Source organism: Notamacropus eugenii, chromosome 1 (assembly GCF_028372415.1).
Source record: "Notamacropus eugenii isolate mMacEug1 chromosome 1, mMacEug1.pri_v2, whole genome shotgun sequence".
NCBI lineage: Eukaryota > Metazoa > Chordata > Mammalia > Diprotodontia > Macropodidae > Notamacropus > Notamacropus eugenii.
Genome location: NC_092872.1, coordinates 528601940 through 528623517, shown reverse-complemented (window position 1 = coordinate 528623517; position 21578 = coordinate 528601940). Strand labels below are relative to the sequence as shown.

At 44.3% G+C, this 21578-nt stretch overlaps 1 protein-coding gene, 1 non-coding gene and 1 pseudogene across 8 annotated transcripts; 1 reads left to right on the top strand and 2 right to left on the bottom strand.

The window, feature by feature from the left end:
- Nucleotides 1–2236: 2236 nt before the first annotated feature.
- Nucleotides 2237–7091, bottom strand: LOC140520208 (heterogeneous nuclear ribonucleoprotein H-like; annotated as a pseudogene).
- Nucleotides 4445–4554, bottom strand: LOC140521797 (U6 spliceosomal RNA). The gene has a single exon (XR_011973091.1). It is a non-coding gene; the product is annotated as a U6 spliceosomal RNA (small nuclear RNA).
- Nucleotides 7092–7390: 299 nt separating the features above from the next.
- On the top strand, nt 7391–19667 carry GTF3C2 (general transcription factor IIIC subunit 2). Of its 7 annotated transcripts, none has more exons than XM_072634014.1 (20): nt 7391–7477; nt 9683–9809; nt 10245–10528; nt 10952–11309; nt 11834–12125; nt 12360–12454; nt 12662–12739; nt 12879–12977; nt 13515–13742; nt 13946–14057; nt 14337–14445; nt 15222–15247; nt 15438–15567; nt 16602–16746; nt 16849–17010; nt 17185–17272; nt 17623–17751; nt 18223–18375; nt 18516–18623; nt 18917–19667. In XM_072634014.1, the coding sequence occupies exons 3-20, from the start codon at nt 10264–10266 to the stop codon at nt 19133–19135; spliced, it is 2796 nt and encodes a 931-aa protein (XP_072490115.1). In that variant the 5' UTR covers nt 7391–7477; nt 9683–9809; nt 10245–10263; the 3' UTR covers nt 19136–19667. The 7 variants fall into 7 exon arrangements, with proteins under 7 accessions (XP_072490115.1, XP_072490117.1, XP_072490118.1 ...); XM_072634017.1 differs by lacking the exon at nt 7391–7477 and adding an exon at nt 7773–8412; XM_072634016.1 differs by lacking the exon at nt 9683–9809 and having other exon boundaries at nt 7399–7477.
- Nucleotides 19668–21578: the final 1911 nt, after the last annotated feature.

Here is a 21578-nt window from a genome sequence, read left to right as displayed (position 1 = left end):
CATCTTCTCTGTCTCCCTTTGTCATAGGAATCTGAGATTATCTATAGTATAATTTATTGCACCTATCTCCCAAGGTTGTTGTGAGGATGAGATAATATTTGTAAAGTGTTTTGCAAAACTTAAAGCACTATAACCACTAGTTATTATTATTAATTTAACACTAAGAACCATTGACTACCTATCATTTCTTGGACAGTATGATGTACTGACTTACTCTGATTATTTTACTCAAAGTCCAGTAGTTTTCATGAGGGGCCATTTCCAGTTCTCCTGACCTATATCTTGCCACTGGATCTAGAAGGCTCTTGAGGAGAAAATGAGGCTGGTGACCATGCACAGCCCTCCCTCACTTAAATCCAATTAAATTACAAGTCATGGCATCATCTTCTTGATGTCACGGTCCTCTTTAAGAACGAAGGACACACAACAGTAGTCTACAAAATTCACTTTTTCCTATTTTTCTTCCATTCCACAAGTGAAGCACACAGACTCTGATGATGTTACTGAGCAATGGGCTCAATAACAATGAACAATCCTTAAGATTATCTCTGAGTTGTAATGGGTTAGATTTGACTAAGAGCTCTGGCAGTTTATGTTTGAATGAGACATTTGTAGGTCATTCAACAGTTAACAAAGAGACTATTACTTAGCCAAAGATATTGCTCCTATCTCAGAGGTCATCCATCATAGATTAAGGAATCTTCCCAGATTGTTTCTGAAATGGTCAGGAGTCAGTAAGTTGAATCCTGTGAGTTGCTCTTAGGTACATCCCACAACCTACTTATACAGTGAAAACACGCTTGTATTACTGTTGAACTTCTAATTCAATTGATCTCTGGTAATGGAGAATAACAGTCAAATTTCTTGTGATCCACTTCGGAAAGTCAAAAGCCATTGTAATGTTCACTGTCATCACTTGCCTCTATTTTTCTGTTGACTTCTGCACAAGCTTCGTGAGTGGTCAAAGTATGCAGGTATTGAATCCTTGCTTATCATTTGCAGCATCTTGCTAGTACCTTGAATTGATTGGAATTGGATCCAATCAGTGCTTATACACCATTGCCAGATGGTGGCCAGAGCCATGGTATCCATTATCCTACTAACACCAACAACTTCCTTGGAAAATTTCAAACTCACCTTGATATATCCCAGATATGGGTAGCTTTTGTCACTCAGTTCTCAAAGTCTAAGCCCTTTCAAAGACTGTAATAGTAATTTTCTCAAATACTTCTTATAGAATGAATGGAATGGAATGGTCACTTGAATTCCATTGCTGAGAAAGCAGTGCATCCTAGGTCTTCAATCTTCATTATCACCTCTTTTGGGTACATCTGGACAAATCTTCTTTGTCTCCATTTGCCACAGGAATCTCAGATTATCTATTGTATAATTTATTGTACCTATCTTCCAAGCTTGTTGTGAGGATAAAATGAAATAATGTTTGTAAAGTGTTTTGCAAAACTTAAAGCACTATATAACCACTATTATTAATGTAACACTAAGAACCACTGACTGCCTAATATATCTTGGACAGTATGATGTACTCTGACCCACTTTGACTCTTTTACTCAAAGTCCCTCTTTTGGGGATTGGGGGAAGGATGGTCTGAGTCCAGGTAGAACAGACTCATAAAGAGTAATTTATAAGGTCATACTTACTACTTTTGGGGCCTGAAACAACCTCTTTCCCTAGCACTATCTCATTTTCCCAATGCCGGTCATGCAGACCTCAACACCTACATTATCAAAGCTGTATTTTCCTGTTAAGTTTATCTAATCTGCATACAGTCATCTTCTACAGTGTTCTGACAAAAGGTAGTTCTCTGTTGTTGTTATTTGTTCTTCATTCTTGATGAGGACCATGACATCATGGAGGTAATGCCATAACATGCAAGTGAATTAGATTTAAGTGAAGGAGGGTTGTGCAAAGACACCAGTCTCACTTTCTCCTCTGGAGCCAGCCGGGCCCAGTGGCCAGATACGCATCAGGACAACTGTAGATGGTACCTCTATCTTTCTAGTAATCTCCTGATAGACAATATCTGTGTATCAGGCTATCATGGATCTATTCGTTTGTCCTATTACCTTTACAAGTAGAATGATTTTGTCTGTAGTTCCACATGTGATTAGATTGCTTTCTCAAACCCCACTCCTCCCAAGTTTTTGAAAGGAAGATTTATTTAATAAGTTTCACTTAGCACAATACATCTAAAAGGAAATCATAATAGAATGAAAGATTTAAATCAAGGCCTCAGAATTTAATACAAACACCAAGACCAAAATCCCAAAGTATCCATATTGCATCTCCAAACTGTCCCCATTAAATTAAAGAAAAAAGCTTAAACATATGTGCCTTACAGAATAGCAAATGATATAAACTAGAACACATATGCCAAATGTTTCACTCTTGCATCACAGACACAGATCTTGTGTTTTGCAAAAAAAGCATGTCTCTTAATATGCGACTCAGTGTTCCATGTAATGTGGTATAAGAACAACAATTAACATAATTCAAACTACTTTAATCTAAATACACTTACTACTTAAGCACACTTCTAAAATGTAAATACCTTGAGAAAAGCTGAAATGTATAACAGTTATAGTTTTTACACAACTCGGTTATTATATCCTAGATGAATGTTTGTGTTCAGAAATACTGAAATTTTTAAAATAATCCTGATTTAACTTAGAGTAGGCATAAATCACAAGCATGTATTACAAAACTATTAATTTTCATTTTTGGTCTTTTTCTTTAAAAAATGCTGACCAAGAGTCAGTGATCAGGATTATATTTCCTGTCCACCACTCATATCTGACATATGAGACATCCCTCTCATTCTGTTTACTGCCATAGATGCATGACTCCCACTACTGTATAAGTTGCTGTTCATTTCTCCTTATGCAGTGTTTGACTGAAAATTACTGGAGTTGCCCTGTGAAACTTGGTTATATCTACTCATACTCTTTGACCACCATAGTCTCCTCCACAACCCTGATTTAGCTGCTAGCTAGGTGAGCCACTGTAACCGGACTGGTTGGACACAACTATGCCTTCTAGCATTTGGCTACCCTAAGCACCACTGTTTGCTCTTGCCATAGAATTCAGGAATATCTGAATTGAATGAACACAGAACATATCTGTGTTGTATATTTGCTTTGTCTTTTGACATAGCTGCCACAGCATCTTTGTGAATAACAAATTCAACATCCACTTCTCCAGTCATTCTGCCCTCGGGTCCAATTTCAATGAGTACATGATCAGGGTTCTATAAGGTAATTCTCTCATGTGCACACAATCTATTAGCTTTTGAGGAAGATCAAAATTAGTATGAGCTTCTGTCCAGCTGCTCTTAAAGATTTCAATGCACTTGTACCCTCTTCTTCCCTTGTGCTTATTTAAAACCTTTTCACTTATTTCCTGTGAAGTAAACTGCATGAAGACCTCCCCCATACTCATCCCCTGGAAGTCCACCGGCAATGTTATCCCATTTGGCACAATTTCCAACACTGAAAACAACTAAATAATTTCTTTCTTACTACAGCCAAATGAGGGCCCTCTAAGGTACACAAAGTCATCATTAACAGTATCAGGGCTATATGGACCAATATACTTCAACACCTAATTCATTTCAATGTTCTTTGACTTGAATACTTCAACATATCTGTGTCCCATAGTTTCTCTGGGTTTTTTTTTTTCTGGTGACCATTTGACTTTATCTTCTGATTCAAATTCAACAAATGTTCCTCTACTATCAAGTGCCTGATGCCCCATTTTGAATTTTGCATTCCAAGAAGAACTGTTGAACTTCATTGGCTGAGCAGGACAAAAATACGTAACACTTCACGAATTTGCATATCATCCTTTGTTGGGGGTGTAAGCTCAGTTCCATGTGGACAGTCTCGGGCGGGTAAAGGTGAGAACTTCTAAACCTTAGAGTTCTCATGAGGCCCCCCAGGAAACAGCAGGGAATTGAGGTGTGAGACCGAGCTATCTCGTGCATTTCCGCCTCTTCCCGTGAGAAACGTGATGGGAGAGAGCATCCCCGCCCTCGAGATTGGCCCAGATCTGAGCACACCTATTGTTATCTAACAGGCACGGTATTCAGGTGCAAACTATGCGGCCGGAGAGCTTAAGTAGGGTCAGGAAAGCCTGAAGGCTTCTTAGTGCTGAGGGGCCCTTAGAGGACAGAAGGCCCCTCTTCCCTCTTCCTCTCTTCTTTCTTCCCTCTCCCCTCTCTCCCCACTTCCACTTCCACTTCCCTTTTCATTCTCTTACTGTAAGATCTTTGCCTCCTTGGGAGATTTCCCTCTCTCCTAAGGAAGAGTTCCCCCTGCACATGTAACCAAGACCCTGAATAAAGCCTAACCCTCGTTCGACTCTGGAAAGTCTCTTCTCTCATACGTTTATCCGGTTTGGCCAGCCGAAGACCTGAGATAGGTAAGGTAAGACTCGGGTAGCCCTCAGGCCTCTAGGCCTGGCAATCCTTGCCCAGGAGTCATGCTAATCTTCTCCGTATCCTTCCAGTTTTCATATATGTGCTGCTAAAGCAAGCACTGTCACTAGATTTCTTAGTGGTGCTTACTGTTGAATTTGTAGTATAGCACCCTTGCTTTGCTTCTGTGGCCCACCTATAAAAAATGGTCCTGAGTAAGGCTGAATCTTCCCAAGGCACAAGCTACTAGCTTTACATTTATGCTCCACTTTGCAGACTATTTCTACTAAGTGGTTGAAATCCGGTGAAAACTATAGGAAGTAAATCTCTACTAGACAGCGTTTTATCTGTCAGCATTTGATCTATCAAACCTCTGTAGATGTGCCTTATTTGTTTCCTCAGGCTAGACTGCTTCTGTATCAGTCTCTGTAACTGAATATTCACATCAATTACAAACTCAGAGGGGATTTCCCTCTTTGATCAACTGTGGATTTGATGAATGTAGCAAACACTTGCAATGGTGTCTAATCATTAACAGATCTCCCTAGTTTTTGCAAACAGGTTTACTATGGGATCCCAGGTTTATTGTCATTGGTTCTTATATGATCTAAAAGCCAGTTCTGTTCTTTTCTAACTCATATCCTTGCCAAATCCTGTAATGATTCTGATGGGTGATCTAAGCTACCCATGTTCATTACCCAAGAGTATAAAGTTCCTCTCCAAATTTAGGCCATCATCATCCTCTTCTATAAGATATTTAACTTCAGCCCTACCTTTAGCTTAGAGGTTCTAGCTTCTGCCTTCCCCATGGGTCAGGTTTCTCTATCACAGAATATCTCTTTTTGCCCCAGACCACAAGACAGCTTTCTCTTTCTGGCTCAAGTACTCTTCTCATTTCCCTGTCATTTTCCCTTTGTTCAATTTGGCCTTTACTCTTCTGACCAACTCTTCCTACTCCTCCTCCAAGAGGAATTCTGGAGACTAGTTGCTGTTTACTACTGTTGGAACATTAAAATTTTTTAAAATGATCAAATGGATCAAATAATTTACAGAGTACTGACTGATCTCCTAATCCTAATTTTGCAAACCACACCCCTCAACCCTCACATCTCTTTTCAATGATTTTACAATGCCTGTGTTTTGTGTCCACTCCTAAAATATGGAAACCCTTTGCATCTCCACTTCCATAACAATATATTTTGATCAAATAAGACCCAATCTGTTTGAGAGACTGATCTAAAATAATAGTATTCAACAAACTGAAAATGCTAAAGTAAGTACTAAATACGAAATATATTCTGATAAGACAATGCTGCAAGTGATACTTGGCAAATAAATAGTAAAGTAAGTATGCAGATTAGTAGCAATATAACAAGAGCAACTTCATTCAGAAACCAATGTATCTAATAAATCAAAAGCTTTTGCATACACACATTCTTATCAGAACATGTTGAATGCAATAGTTAGTAGCATCGAGACAGGTACTTTGCATTTCTAAGCAGTTTATAAATGCATTTGATTGCTTGCTATTAGACCACCAAAGAAAGTACTTAAAAGGAAAAACGGAATTTAAAGTAGCAAAACTGAAAACAAAGTAGCAAAACCAAAATTAAAGATAGAAACTAAGTAATTTCTTTGAAAAATTCAGAACACAAAAAAATAAATTCAGTGCATAAACATTTTGATGCTGAAAAATAAGGGCACCAGAAAAGTTTCCCCAAGTAGAGTATATTCCAGTGTCACCACTGCGTATGTCTCCATAACATTAAAAAACAACAACTCCCAAGCATTTCAAGCTCCCCGATAACAGCGCCAAAGGCTAATTAGCCACCAGGTGGACCTGGCGAGCAAGGCAGAGAACCTGTCTTTGGAGGTTAATGGAATTCCTGCCGGTCCCTAGGAAGGGGTGCTGCCTAGCCAATCACTCCCCCTCTTTTAAACCCTCCTGTCTTTGTGGGGTTGGAAAATGTCTCTCCAACCTGTTGGCTTGCTTCTCGACCCTGCTTACCGAGGGAATCTTCCAGATGTCTCCCTCGCATTTATTCGGGGTACTCATTTGAGCACCTCATAAACGCTCATCTCTTAAACACGCAGCAATAAGTTCTCCCTTTGTCCTTGTAAACGCTTACGCTGAGTTGACAGAACCTTAGTAATTTAGATCTCCATCTCTTCCCGGTTATGCATAATAAGCAGGGTCAGCATTAGAGGTATTTTATTTAAAATCTAAGTTGGAAATAATAGGTAACAACAAGCACGTGTGTACAGGCAACTTTCGTAGTTACCAGGGAATGAGACGGGCGGTTTCCTGCGAAGAGGTAGGAAGGATACTGGGTTGCTGGGGACCCTGGGCACTCTCCTCGCTGGACCCCTCCCTGCGTGCAGCACAGGAGGACCGACGCTCCCAGCCCACGCCAGACCCTCCAGCAAGCAGGTCCTCAAGGCTTATCTCTCAGCAGCGGCTCCCGCCTTCCAAGGCTTTCTGTGGCTTCCCACCAAATTCAAGCCTGGAGCGCCCTTCGGTGCAACTTCCTTCCCGGGTCTGCTCCAGCTCTACCCCACCAACCGCCACTCCCCGAACCACAGTGTCTGGATGGAAGGAGAGACCCGCTCTATTTAACAACTGCAAGGGGAAGAATAAGCCCTCGGTGTGGAGGAGCCCTGAAAGGTCGAGAAGGGAAGCGCGCATGTGCAGTGCTCCCCACCCACCAAACTCCCCCAAAGACTACAGTTCCCAGAAGACCTTTCGAAAGGAGGTTATGGTGCATTCAAAAGACGAATCCATAAAGGCTCAGCTGCATTCCCTAATGGAATCTGTAGGAGTCTGGGATACAAGTCACGCCCTTCGACATGAGGTTTACTCCACCCCATTCTCCTAGCATCCAATCATAGACCGGAGCGCCGGGAATCTACGGCAGACTCCGAAGTGCACCGAGGTATCTGTAGTAACGAGACGTGGCTGCATCCCCTACGTCATCCGTCCGCGACCAGGGTGGTCCAGGCCGCGCCATCTTCGAACTTGGACTTCCGGTCGGGCTTCGGTGGTTGGTGAGTGTACAGCATCAGTCTCCGCGAGGCCCGAGGACGGCGCCTCATGCTCCCCGCCTTCCCCTTGTAGCGGGGGAATGATGGCTCCCCGCCACCTCCCGCTCCGCTTGCCAGGAATAACAACGACCTTCCCCTCACCCCTCTCCCCACCTCCGCGGGCGCCGCCGCTCCCGCCCCCTGGTCCTTCAGTGGTAACGCCGCCGCGGCGCGCGCATCCCCACCCTTCGTCCCGGGCGGCGCGCGCCCGTCCCTCGGGAGCCGCACCGCGCGACCCCTGACCCCTGAACCGTGACGTACCTCCCCTCCTGGTCCCCGCGGGGGCCCGGCCCGCTCGGAGCGGTGGCTCGTGGGCCTTGCCCCTCCCTCCGAGCCTGCCAGAACTAACGGGGCCCGAGGATCCATGCCTTCCCACGCGGCCCTTTGATAATTGGGGTGACCGAGCCCAGAGAAGGGATAGGACGTCACAGGGCCCTAGACTGAGGCCTTCACGGGCCCCAGGAGGGCATCTAGGCCGACTCCTTCGTTTTATAGAGCCGGAAACTCAGGCTGAGAAAGGGAAGTGACCTCTCCGGGGCCCCACCCAACTTTGCCCAGTCTTCGGGTGGGGTACCTGGGAGGCCCCGTGTTCGCCATCACCTGGAACGAATCCGCCTGCCGGCGTTTATCAAGTGCCCGTGATGTAATAGTAATAGCTAGCAATTTACAAATAGCTCCTGTTGTGCTCACAATAACCCTGGGGAGCAGGTGCCCCCATTTTACAGAAGAATCAAGTGGGGTAGGCAGTGTGGGGCAGGGGTGCTGATTCTGGGGCCCACCTATATGCAGTGCACCACCAGCTGCATGGTGACAGAAATATGGCAGCTGGCACTTACGTAGGGCCTACTGTGTGCCAGGGGCTTTACAATACCCCATTTGATCCTCCACATCCCTGAGAGGTAGGTGCTGTTATTCTATTCTTTTTACTGTTGAGGAAACGGAGACAAGCAGGTTAAGTGACTTGGCTGAAGACACACAACTACCAACCTTCTAAAGCCAGATTTGGAGTAGTGTTTTCCTGAGTCTAAATCCCATGTTCTGTCCCCTCGGTGCCTTAATGAAACACTTTTTGCCCTTAAGAAGCTTACAGTCATGGGGGTGGGGGAGCCACAGGACGTACATATAAGTGTAAAATAGGTACCAAATAAAGACAGAATAATTGAGAAAGGAATCAGGAAAGGTTTTTTGGCGGAAGTAACAGCTGCATTTTCAAGGAAGTTACAGTTAAGTTTTAATGAAGTTTTTAAGGTTTCAGAGAGGTAGAATGAGGACGTGTTGTGGTTTAGGGATGCTGGGAACCCCAAAATGCAAGGGTACGGGATGGGAGTCTGCCTCAAAAGAATTCGACCACTCAAGCCTTCTTTCAGTCCAAGTTGTGGGTTCATTAAGACAACTGTTGGGGTGAGTGAGATTCCTAGCGAATCCATACATTTGTTAAGGAAAGGATTGATGCTTTTATAGGAAAAGAGAGTGTAGGAAGATCTGAATGTGATCTAGGAGTGGCAGGTAGCCTTGGGTGGTCTGGAGGTAACAGAATGAAGAGCTGGGCTGGTCAGGAGCCACTATGAAAGGATGGTTGAAAGAATTTTTGACTGGGATAGGCTACAGATCTGGGCCACTGGAATTTATGGGAAAGTTCAAGGACCCCTTTTAGGGTTCCCATTGCTCCATCAGCCCCATCAGAGGGAGAGTATTCCAAGTATGGGAGACACCCTGTGCTGAGGCTTGAAGGTAGTGCATGAATTGGCACATTTGGGGAACCGCAGGTAGTCTGCATGGGAAAGTAATGTATAGTCAGGCTGGAAAGATAAGCTGGAGTCAAATTGTGAAGGTCTTTAATGCTATAAATAAGAATTCATATTTTATCTCCAAACTAATAGGAAACCACTGAAGCTACTTGAACTGGGGAGTAATGTGACATGAGGCAATTTGTGCTTTATGAATGTTAGTTTGGTGACTGTGGATGAATTCAAGAGGAGAGAGGCTGGATACAGGGAGACGAGTTAGATTATCCATAGTCCGGGTGAGATGCTAAGGGCCATAACAAGAGTGGAGAGAGTGAGGTGGCTGTGAGGGAGATGTTTATTTTGCACCTATTCTACAGTCTCCCATAAAAGTGTACATTTCTTGAGGGGGGGGACTGTCTCACTTTTGTCTTTGCATCCCCAGATCTTATCTCAATGCTTGGCACATAGTAGGTGCTGTATTTCCTGGCCTGGGCCCTTGCGCGCCTGGTGGACATATACATTCTGAGTATAGGCATGAAAAGGTGCATGGAGTCCTCTGACACAACTCGGTTGGTGTTATAGGAATGAGCAGTCAAAACCCCTCCTCTTCACTATGAACTGGTAGCACCTTCACTCAAAACCCTTCAATAGTATAGGTGATGGTATAATGGCAAATAATAAGAAACCTGACCCAAATGCCTTCCGATTCCAAGGTCTAGGTTGGCAATAGACACAGGTAGCAATGCCACACTATACCTTGTGGAATTCATTCTGTAGTGAAATGTTATCTCACAAGGGGCTAGATTCTAATTATCTTGCATTAGTCCTTCCCTAAAAGACTGAACCTGTCCATTTAATCCTACTTACTTTGGTGGAAAGTGAAGAAGCTTGGCTGAGGGGGTGAGGGGGTGTGTAGAGGTAGAATTAGAGTATCAAATCTAATAGCAGAGCCATCAAGGACTTGACTTCTTTGGTTGACTTATGATACCCATCTATATGTGTAGGTGTAGCCACTGAAGAGTAATGCTGATGGATACCCTAGGGGTTGGCTGCGTTACACTGAGAGGGGCCAACTCCATGGGGGAAACTACTGTGACAGAGTCTCCCAGAAAAGAAGTAACAGACCAACTCAGCTCTGAGACCCCAACATTTGGGGCTAAGACAACATGTGGGGATAGTTCCATAATGACACCTTCAATCTCTCTTGGACTTGAGGATCCCTCCAGTAAACAAAGTCACCTGGATACTTGCTCAGAGCAGGAAAATGTCTCCAAACCTGAAGGGCAAGGTATGGAGCCAGTCCCTCCATTTCCTCACCTCAGAATGAAAAAGAAAACTAAATTTAAGACCTTTTATAGACCTGGGGTGAGAGGGGAGGAGGAGATATGACCTGTGACCTTGAGGCCACATGTGGCTATCTAGGTCTTCAAGTACAGCCCTTTGACTGAGTCCAAACTTCACAGAACCAATCCCTTTAATAAGAAGATTTGTTCTGTAAAACTTGGATTCAGTCAAATGGTCGCACCCAAGGACCTAGAAGGCTACATGTGACTGTGAGGCCTCAGGTTCCCCACCCCTAACTTTGAGTATGTTTTTTTTTTTCTTTCCTCTTTGTATCTCAGGGAAAGTCTACCAGGATCAAGGCCTGGGCATGGGTGGAGAGGCTCTGAGGCCTGGCTCCTTGCCCACAGCCTCTCCTCTTTCTCTGTAGATGTTCCTTCAGGAATTCCAGAGATATCAAAGGTGAAGGCTCAAAAGACTGGCAAGAAAAAAGGTGTTCGAACTCGAAGAGGCCCAAAGAAGGGTGGAGTGGGAGCTAAGGGTGACCGCTCATCTACCTTACTGCCAGCCATTCCTCCATCCGGGACCCTGGGATCTGGTCCCCTGGATCACTCTGGCCCTCCATCTACTACTGTCCCTAAGAAGCGAGGCCGAAAGTCAAAAGCTGAGCTGCTGTTGATGAAATTGTCAAAGGGGCTAGAGCAGCCCGAACCCCCACCTCCACAAAGTCCCCCTGAGAACCCTGAGGCCCCACCAGGGGCACGACCCCGCCGACGGGCTGCTAAAGTGTGAGAATTGTGGGGCTGAGTTGGGGGGAATGATGGGATACAGTAGGCGTAATTTGCCTGTGTAAAAGAATAATAATAGGGAACATTTATGTAGCATTTGTGCTAAGCACTTTGCAATTATTGTCTCATTTGAAATAGGCTATTTTGGGGTAATACTGGAAGACCAAAGAGGATTTGGGTAAGCTTCTGGGTCAGAGATGAGATCTTAGTCTGTGCTAAGACTAAAGGTGGACGTTTGAGGATTGAGATTCCCTTTGTTCAGCAAATACATGACTGCCCTCTTATTAGTTTCTTGGTTCTTTATCTGTGGGCTAAGCAGTTTCTTTTTTATAACTTCCACTCTGACTACATTCCACTAAAGGTCTTGGCTGGGAACACAGTATAGATTGAACAGATTTCCCCCTGCCCATTCCTTTGTTAGTTGTGTTCCCATTTCTACCTTTCTCCCTTGCTCTTTTGGCTTCTTTACCTTGTTGTGACCTCCAATTTTCTTCTGTGGTCCCTGACCTGGTTCTATTCCACAGGGCACTTCTGTACCTTCAGGAATTGGCTGAAGAGCTCTCCTCAGCATTGCCTGCCCCAGCCTCTTGTCCTGAGAACCCCGAGATAGGTGGCCAACCTAAACGGGGCCAGGGCCGTCGGCGGGCAGGCTGGCACGGAGAAGAGGAAGAAGATGATTCAGCACGGGATGCAGATTTTGTTCTACAGGCTGAGATCGAAGAAGGGGAAGAAGAAAGTGAAGCCCCGAGTGAGAGCTCATCTGACTTGGAGCTTACAGCACTTCGGGGGAGTGGCCTTCGTGGGGCTGCCTCAGGGGTAACCAGAAAGGGCAACAGGAGACTAAAGGGGGTCAGAGTTGTAGCTGGCAGCAGGCTACCAGAAGGATCATTTCACGAAAAATAACAGGGTTAAATAAAAAAGCAAGGAGGCGGAACAAATAAATAAGTGACCGGGTGGTTGGTAGGTAGGAAGCTGGGTGGGCCCAGTGGGAAAAGGAGGTTACTAGGAAATTGAGGCATATGAAAATATTTCCCTTCTTTAATGTTTCAGAAACAGAAACAACAATGCCGGGGACTGGCTCCCAATGGGCTTCCAAATTCTATCATGGCTCCTGTTTGGAAAAGCCTCAGCCTCACCAAGACCCTGTGAGATCCTGGGGATGACAAGGGGGCAGCATGTGGTAAAAGGAGTATTTTAGAGTGGGGAAAGTGAGAGATTTAAAATAGAAAATGAACCATGAGGAAGTGAAGAAAAGCTAACACTTTGGTGAGGTTATAATGACTGAAAGGAAAAACTGTGGACCTTGGTTTTACCTTTTCTTCTCTTGGTAACCCTTTCTCCTGTCCTCTTAGCCGAGAGCAAAACCATTCACACTGGGAGTTCCCTGAATGGATCCCTTCAGCCTTGAAGTGGCATTTACTATCTGAAAGGTAAGCCCAAGTGGTGTTCTTTAATTTAAACAAGTCACAGGAAGAAAAGGAAAGGCTAGAACATTACCGAAGGAAAATCGGAGGGTTCAGACCAGTGGGAATAAAATAAAGACTCATTTTTCCTTTTGTCTTACTCTAGTGAAGCAGCATCATATTTGCCTCAGGAGCTGAGGTCTCCTCTTTTCTCTGTGCAACGGGAAGGTCTTCCCGAGGACAGCACTCTATATAGGATAAATAGGTAAGAGGGCTCAGCTTCCATTTCTTCTAGTTGTCCAGGGATAAGGAATGAAAAGTAGCCAATAGAAATTGGTGACAATTTGTCCTTTTCCTCCTTAGGAAAGGACTAGTCATTCTAGTCCTAGGAGTGGGGGTCCTATGACCCCAGTGGTTGTATGTGGGATTATGGGACAGTGTGGTGACACAAATCAAAAGTTTGTTCTTTGATATACCTGGAGCAACTAAACCCTGAGTACCTTGTAGTTGTTCAGAGCTCTAGGAGCCATGCCAAATCATCTAGAGCTGTGGTAGGTTCAAGATTCGTTATTGATGATAGATTAGAAAATGGTTAGAATTGGAAAATAGGAGAAGTAAGGTATTGGATGAATGAGTATAAGTTTTAATTTTCTATTGTGTGTTAGACTTTCCTCACTTCCTGATGAATAATCTCAGTTTCGTTGACCTGTTTGAATCAGAACTAGTCTAGATTCCTCTCTTCTCTAATCTTTGCAGTCCAGTTATGTCCTACCTAAGGACACAACCTTGTCTTTTTCTGTAGGTTTAGTTCACTGGCACCACATCCAGAGCGGTGGGATGTGTCCTTCTTCACAGGAGGACCGCTCTGGGCACTAGAATGGTGCCCAGTACCTGAAGGTGCAGTTGCTTCCCAGTATGTGGCACTATTCTGCAGCCCCAGCATGAATGAAACCCATTCACTGAGCCGACCTCATGAAGGCCCTGGGCTTCTGCAGCTCTGGGACCTTGGGACACTGCAGCAAGAAAGCTGGTGAGGTGGGGCTGGGAACCCTGCAAGAGGAGAGCAGACTGGAATGGGGATAGAGTATTGGGGGACTGAGAAAGCAACAGTAAACTGTGCTGGAGGGATTGGGGAAGAAGCTTCCCTTAAGACAAGTTTCTGTTTCATTGAATGTGATATGTTGACAAAGGATACTTTCTATTCATTCTCCCTGTTTCATCTTCTCCTTCTAGCCCAAGCAATAAGGCCCACCTTGCCTATGGCATTGCTTGTGATCATGGTTGCATCTGGGACCTCAAGTTCTGCCCTAGTGGAGGCTGGGAGTTGCCCAGCACCTCAAGAAAGGTACTTTCTGAATTGTGGAAGAAATGAGGATAGAATTTAGACTCCAAGTTTAGATCCAAGAGGAGTTAGATGTCTGCAAGAGGAGCCCTGGTGGGAGCTCCCAGGGTTGGGTGGTAGTGGGTAGTAGAAGTGAAAGAAGGCTTGTTTGACAGAGTGGGGTTATCTGGATTCTGTGGGAGGCCAGCGAAGAAACAGATATCTTCCAAGAGGGAAATAAAGGCAGAGACCTGTAAGGTAGGAGTCTGAAGATTTGGCTCTTGCCCTGGCCTTATCCAATAGGCTCCTTTCCTGCCGCGGCTGGGTCTCCTGGCTCTGGCCTGTTCAGATGGGAAGGTGCTACTGCTTAGTCTACCCCACCCTGAGGAACTTCTGGCCCTTCAGCCTCAAGGTAAGGGAAGCAAAAAGGATTTCAGGGCCCTGAGGGAGGTACTTGTCAAAGCACAAGGAACCATAGTGCTTGGTAAGGGCTCACGTACCCTTGGTGTTCTTTATACACTGTCATCCATCCACATATACTGATATATATGTTTATATACATCTCTCGCTGTATATATATTAACTTACTGTCTTGGTAGTTGGCTGCACATTCTAATTGTAATCCACTGTCTATTTTCACGTTGTCTTCCTTTTCTCACTTTCATGGTTAATCAGTTGTGTAAAGCATCTACTGAGGAGAGACAGGCTCAGAGTGTCCTTCCGCATCACATACTAGCTATGTGACCCTGGGCAAGTTGCTTCTCAGTGCCCCACTTAGCCTAGACCAAAATGGCAAAACAGTTGTCAGTCTGCATTGATGGTCTGCATTCCCTCACTAGGAATTCTTGAAACTGAGGGAAATCATGGCTCTGGACCAAAAAAAACAAAAGGAAAGATCTGCCAGGGTTGTTGCTGATGGGGATGAACTGGGCTTCTGTCCCACACTTTCTCTAGTTTCTCTTCCCTCCCGCCTCACACTGCCCTGTGTCTCTTTCTTCTTTTTCTTCGCTCTTTTGCTGTTTTACCCTCCTGTGAAAGGAGGTAGAGGAAGGAGGTGTGCCTAAGTCTCAACTGAAGCAGCTTTAAGGAGATAAGGGATAAGATATAGAAGCCCTAGGTTATGGAGGACTCCAAGAAGTCCCATGTCTCCCATTCCTTACCATGTTGTTTCTCTCTCTCTCCTCACAGATGCTCTCAAGCCTCCTGTCTATAAGGTGAGTAAGGGAATCTGTTTCTTTCTAGCTGATACTCCATCTGACCTCTAACATTACTTCTTCACATTGGTCTTCTTGCCAGCTGCTGCTAATTTTCTGGATGTAATTTCCATGCTCTCCTGACTAAAGCCTGCCCTGAGCTTCTTCTGAAATAGATGTTACTAAGTCCCATTCTTCTTTAACCTTACAGGTACAATGTGTGGCCTCTCTTCAAGTGGGCTCAGTACAAGCGGGGGAGCCCTCTGAGTGTGGTCAGTGTTTCACTCTTGCCTGGATGCCAACTCGGCCCCATCAACATCTGGCAGCTGGGTTCTACGATGGTGAGTGGACATAGAAACAACTTTTTAATTTAAATTTTATTTTATTTTCACATCTGCATTTTCTCACTTCACCGCCCCCCGCAAAAAAAAACCAAAAAACCAACAAAAAACCAAACACACACATCATAGAAAAACAAAATGTCCAAAAAACTGTGTTTCAGTCTGTACTATGAGTCCATCACCTCTGTTTTGGGGGGTGGGTAGTATGTTTCATCTTGAGGCCTCTAGAATTGTAGTAGGTCATTGGGTTGGATCAAAGTTCCTAAGTCTTTCAGAGCTGTTTATCTTTACAGTAGTGGTATTGTTGAATAAATTGTTCTCCTGGTTCTGCTTCTTTCACTTTGCATCAGTTTATCAGAGGCTTCCCAAATTTCTCTGAAACCATTCCCTTCATAATTTCTTACAATACAACAGTATTCCGTCACATAAATATAGTATAACTTGTTCAGCCATTCCCAAATTGATAGGTACCCCATCAGTTTCCAGTTCAATGTCATCACAAAAAAGAGCTGCTTTAACTATTTTTGTATGTATGGATGCTTTGTTTGATCTCTTTGGGAGTAGCACTAGTAGGTGGTAGTAGTAGTATCATTGGCTGAAAGTGTGTGTATAGTTTAATAGCTTTTGGGTCATAATTCCAATTTTTTTTTTTCCAGAATGGCTTTGATTTCACACCTCCATCAACGATGCATTAATGTACCTGTTTTTCCACAGCACCTCTAGCATTTGTCGTTTTCCTTCTTTGTCAGCTTAGCGTGTGTGTGTGTGTGTGTGTCCGTGTGTCCGTGTGTCTGTGTGTCTGGTGGGACCTCAGAGTGGAACTGTTTTTTGAGGATGGAGGGCAGGCCGAGTAGATGGTAGCTCTGGTGGGAGGGTTAAGTGTAGCTACTCAGGATGTCTCACATGGGTCTCACTCCTTTCTGACAGTGTTGGGGGCTAAAGGAAAGGGCCCAAGGACCCTGTGAGGGGAGACAGTATTGAGGGATGAGGTCCTGGCCTGTTGTGTTCATAACTAGTATCTGTCTCTACCTTAGGCACAATAGCAATCTGGAACCTACCCACTACATCACTGTTGCAGCGTGTCCGACTCCCAGATGGCTCCTTGAAACTCTATCCCTTTCACTGCCTTCCAGCCCATGACCAGGCCGTGCGCTGCCTTCAGTGGTGCAAAGCTAATAGGTACAGAACAGCAGGAGTAAAGGAGGTAGAAGTTGAAAAATGGGACAGGTCAACATTTATGGGATCTGTTGAGTAATGTCCTGGATTCCTATCTTTTTGTAGTAACTTTCTAGTCTCTGCTGGAAGTGACCGGAAAATCAAATTCTGGGACTTACGACGACCCTATGAGCCTATCAACTGTATCAAACGTTTCTTAAGTACAGAGCTGGCATGGCTGCTGCCTTACAGTGGTGTTACTGTGGCCCAGGACAACTGCTATGCCTCGTATGTAGGGCAAGGAAAAGGGAGGAAATGGGATTAGAGGGACCAGATTTGGGGGGGGGGGGGGGGTTGGGAGTGCCAAGGATGCTGGGTGTTTTGGCCAAATGTGAGTGAGATTCTGAGAACTGAATCTGATCTTAAACTACATAAGGAGTGACGTTCTTCTCTCTCTCAAAGCTATGGGCTTTGTGGGATTCACTACATTGATGCTGGTTTCCTTGGTTTCAAGGCCTATTTCACAGCCCCTCGAAAAGGCACTGTCTGGGTGAGTCTTCATTACTTTTTATTACTCTTAAGTGGGGTTCTCAACCTAGGGTCCATGACCTTGCTTTTAAAAATATTTTGGTAATTGTATTTTAATTGATTTCCTTTACAATACTGTATTTTATTTTATGCATTTAAAAACCTTATTCTGAATAGATTTCACTTAACTGAAAATGGGGCCCATGGCACAAAGAAAGCTAAGAATGCTTGCTCTCAAAGAACTTTTTTGTTATAACACAGAGCAAGGAGGGGGACAAACAGCAATCTGTGAGAAGGAAGAGTGTGTTGTATATTTAATCCTCATAAAGCCACTTGGGAAGACAGGACTCTGATGCCCATGTCTTGTTGTAGAGTCTATCAGGCTCAGACTGGCTTGGAGCAGTGGCTGCGGGGGACATGTCGGGGGAGCTCATTGCTGCTGTGCTGCCAGACATGGCCCTCAACCCAATGAATGTCAAGCGTCCAGCTGAGCGCAGATTTGTGAGTATCTCAGTGTCTGAGGGACATGCCATCCACAGGCTTTCTAGCCTGTCTGAACAGAAGTTACTGTAGGTTTCCTTCCAGCTGGGTTTGGGGTTGGGATTTGGGAGGTTAAAGCCCCGTTTTAGTACTTGTGTAGCCTTGGTCATGATGCAGTGGAAATATGCTGGATTGAGAGGCAGAAGACCCAGATTTGAATCCCAGCTCTTAACTACCAGCTTATTGTTGGTATGATCTTGAGCAAATCACTTAATCTTTCTGGGCTTCAGTTTCCTTGAATTAAGGGAGCTTTAGGTCCAGCCCAAACCTGTGACCTAAATTTATTCTTTTCTTCCATATCTGCATTTTTTTTATTACTACAACTTTCCTACCCTAACCTCAGAGGCCCACAAGTTTCACTAGAACTATAATTTGCTTGTTTTCCTTTTTCGTTTATCCTTTCTCTCCCAATCCTATGATCTCTCCCTGTAGCCCATATATAAGGCAGATTTGCTGCCCTACTGGGAAGGTTCTGAAGACCGAGATCACCATGCTGCCTCACCTTTGGTACCTGGACCTCCCAAGGCCAGAACTTATGCTGAAACAGTTGAACATCACTACCTACTCTTCAGAGACACAGACCTGGTAAGCTGGGGCCAGTGGGTAGCCAAAGAATCAGGTAGAACAGGGGGTTCCTGTGGTGGAGGTAATAGCTGTGAGTTCCAAGAAGGCCCCTTAGTATGAAGACAGTATCCAAAACTGAAGTTGGCACTGCTTAATTACAGCGTGGATTCCAAGATTTGCTTCAAAGGGAACCAGTGCTTCGCATGCAAGAAGGAGAGGGGCGCTCTCAGCTCTGTCTGGACAGGCTGCAGCTGGAGGCTGTTCACAAGGTATGCTTCTAGGATCATCAGTTGTAGAGATGAAGGGAATTTAGAAGTCATTTAGTCCATACTCATCATTTTACAGATGAGCTAACAAACAGGCTTAGAGGATATTTATTCCTCTCCCCCTTCCCCCATTCTCGTTCTCATACTCACATTCTTCTGTCCAGCCCTTGTCCAGCCCTCTTCCTTATCTTGTTCTTGGGGCCAATCATTAGTATCAAGGGCAAGTTAAGTGTTTAAACTTATTTAAACAGAAGCCTAATTCAGAAGCCTGTGTACATCTTCTTTCTTTCTTACAGGTACGTTTCAGCCCAAACTTGGACTCTTATGGTTGGTTGGTTTCTGGGGGCCAATCAGGACTGGTGAGGGTACACTGTGTTCGTGGCCTTACCTCCCCCTTGGGCCACCGGATGCAGCTTGAGAGCAGAGCCCACTTCAGCGCCATGTTTCAGCCACCATCCCCGCCTCAGGGGCCCAGCTTTCCCCCAACCAGTTTCCACCTGCTGCCCAACCCATAGTTTGTTGAACATGGATTCAGAATTCCTTGGTCCTGATGCTACTTAGTAGCTATATGGCATTTAAATATATGAGCCAAGTGAACTGGAAACTTCCCAAAATTGCAAACCTACCCAAGTCTCACATCTTCAGAGTGGTATAGTAGAATTTATAGTCCGAGGACCTAGGTTTGAATTCTAGTTCAACTAGTTATGGTGTATTTGACCTTGAGAAAATCACCTGGGCCTCAGTTTTCTCTTCCATAAAATGAAGGAGTTGGACTAGACCTTGGAGGTTCCTTCCAGTTCTTAACCTACAATCCTGTTAGGCTATAAGGACTGTATCTTCAGGACTCTACATACTGATCCTGTTCTCTGTAATCACTGCCCCCCACCCCCTGCTGGCAGGGGGTGTCCAGATGTGAACTCTAGTCTCCTCAGCAAACACCGAAGAAGCAGCCCTATGTCAGACATGGGGTTCGGAGTCAAATTGCTCATATTGAGCCTGTTGTACTTGGAGGCAGAACTGAATAAAGGTGCTGAGTGTTTTGGACAACCTTTTGTGTGCTTGTGCTTTGGGAAAAAAGGGGTGGAGCAGCTATGGTAAGACTCTGCCAGGGTTCCTCCTCACAGCTAAACCTGCACTCCAGGAATGGAGGAATGCAGTTCAAACATTTTATTGCAGTGGACCTTCTTTGGTGTCAAACCAACAGAACAAGCACATGGATGGTACAGTCACAAAAACCAAAACATTACCACACGTGCTTTAGCTACATGGTGTAGACTTTGGGATCCTCAGGGCTCAATTACAGAAGGTTACAAAGAGATGAGGATACCATGTCTACCTTTGGAAGTGCCAACACCCATGACCACAGTTGTACTCATAGCACAGAAATAGACAAATGACCCAGTGACACCAAAGTGACTAGAGTTTCTTTGGGGAGGAGTAGTAGAGATTGATCTGTATCTGTTCTTTTCAGCTATATGTTGGTTCTTTGGCTGGTTTTTCCTCTGCCCCCCTGCCATAGCTGTGGTTGTGCCCAAACAAGGAGTTAAGAGAGTGGCAGGAGAAGAGAGTTTAAGGTTCTTATGCCATAGAATGGGAAGAAAATGCCATTACTTAATCTGGGGAGTAATGTTTGGAGACATCCTCTCTTGCATGGGTTTTCTAACTAATCCCCTTTAATATCCAAATTCCCAGCAACCTAACCTCTACCTTAATGTTCCTTGTAGACAGAATTAGAACCCAGGGACATTGAAATGGTCCTTTTTCTCTCCCTTTGCTGAAGGAAAAATATAGTTTTTATTATCAATAATTTATCTACTGGCTTTGAAAGACAAGAACTGTGATCAAATCATTGACCAATAATGACTTCAGAAAAGTGATTTCATGCTTCTCACCTCTTCACAAAGTAATGATAGACTAGAGTTGCATAGTGAAAAATACATTTTTAGATACGGCCAATATGTGAAGTTTTCATTTGACCTTATTTGTTACAAAGAAAGGCTGCTTCTGTGGGATGGGAAGACTGTAGGTAGTGATAATGGTGAAAAGAAAAAGGAAAAAAAAACATGGTAAGAAAAATATCTATTGGTCCTTTCTCAAGTTTAGTATCAAGCTCACCATTTTCCTTTATTCTCCATCTTCTATTGGGGAAATATTAGGGGACATCAACCTACATGTTGGTACTCCATCCAACACCTTAGCCAACTAAATCTCATTACTTCTTTCTCAGCCATATATAGGGATGGCCACAGTCTAGACCTCGCCATGACCATGAAGGTCATTCTCATGACCTTCAGTCCCTCCCTCAATACCTTCTTAGGTCATTATCCTATTTCTGACTTCACATCTCTCCTTTTCCTATCTTGACCCTATAGTTAACTAGTTGAATTTCACATTGTCCTTTAGTTTTTAATCCCTTGCTCCCTTTTTCTATCACTGTTCCTGTTTTGTCAAACCCCACTTTTGGATTACTTCTACCATTCACTTCTTTGGCTCTTCATTTGCTTCTTAACAGAGCCAAAGGAACTCACACAATTGAGCTGCCTAGGTCTACTACAAAGCCATATGCTTTTATGACACCCTAAATGATTATCCCACTTCCCAGAGGTTGTTTCCTTTTCTTCTCTCTTCAAACTTCCCACACTTTTTTCCCTATCTGCAACTCTGCTGAAGGCTTCAACTTGTATTTTACTGGTGGGGAGAAGGGGGAGAGAGGTGATGTGCTGTGAGCTTTTCTTCCCTTCATCTCAGAATTCCTTGAAATCCATCATTCCTCACTCCCTTTTCTTTTACTTTGATAATGAAATGGCTTTTCTCACATATATTTGCTTCTGAAATTCCTTAATCTTATCCTGAAGACTGCCTCCTCAATCCTCCCCCTCTGTATAATCTTTAATCTTTCTCTCTACTTTCTTCCTTCTGCCAACAAATACGTACCCATGTCTCATTTATCTTGAAAAA

What these genes read in the sequence shown, in the direction of transcription:
- GTF3C2 (XM_072634014.1), top strand. Translation starts at nt 10,264, where the DNA reads ATGCTGATGGATACCCTAGGGGTTGGCTGCGTTACACTGAGAGGGGCC. An exon ending in ACACTGCAGCAAGAAAGCTG is followed by an intron (nt 13,743 to 13,945) that starts GTGAGGTGGGGC and finishes TTCTCCTTCTAG; the next exon opens with CCCAAGCAATAAGGCCCACC. An exon ending in GTCCAGCTGAGCGCAGATTT is followed by an intron (nt 17,752 to 18,222) that starts GTGAGTATCTCA and finishes CTCTCCCTGTAG; the next exon opens with CCCATATATAAGGCAGATTT.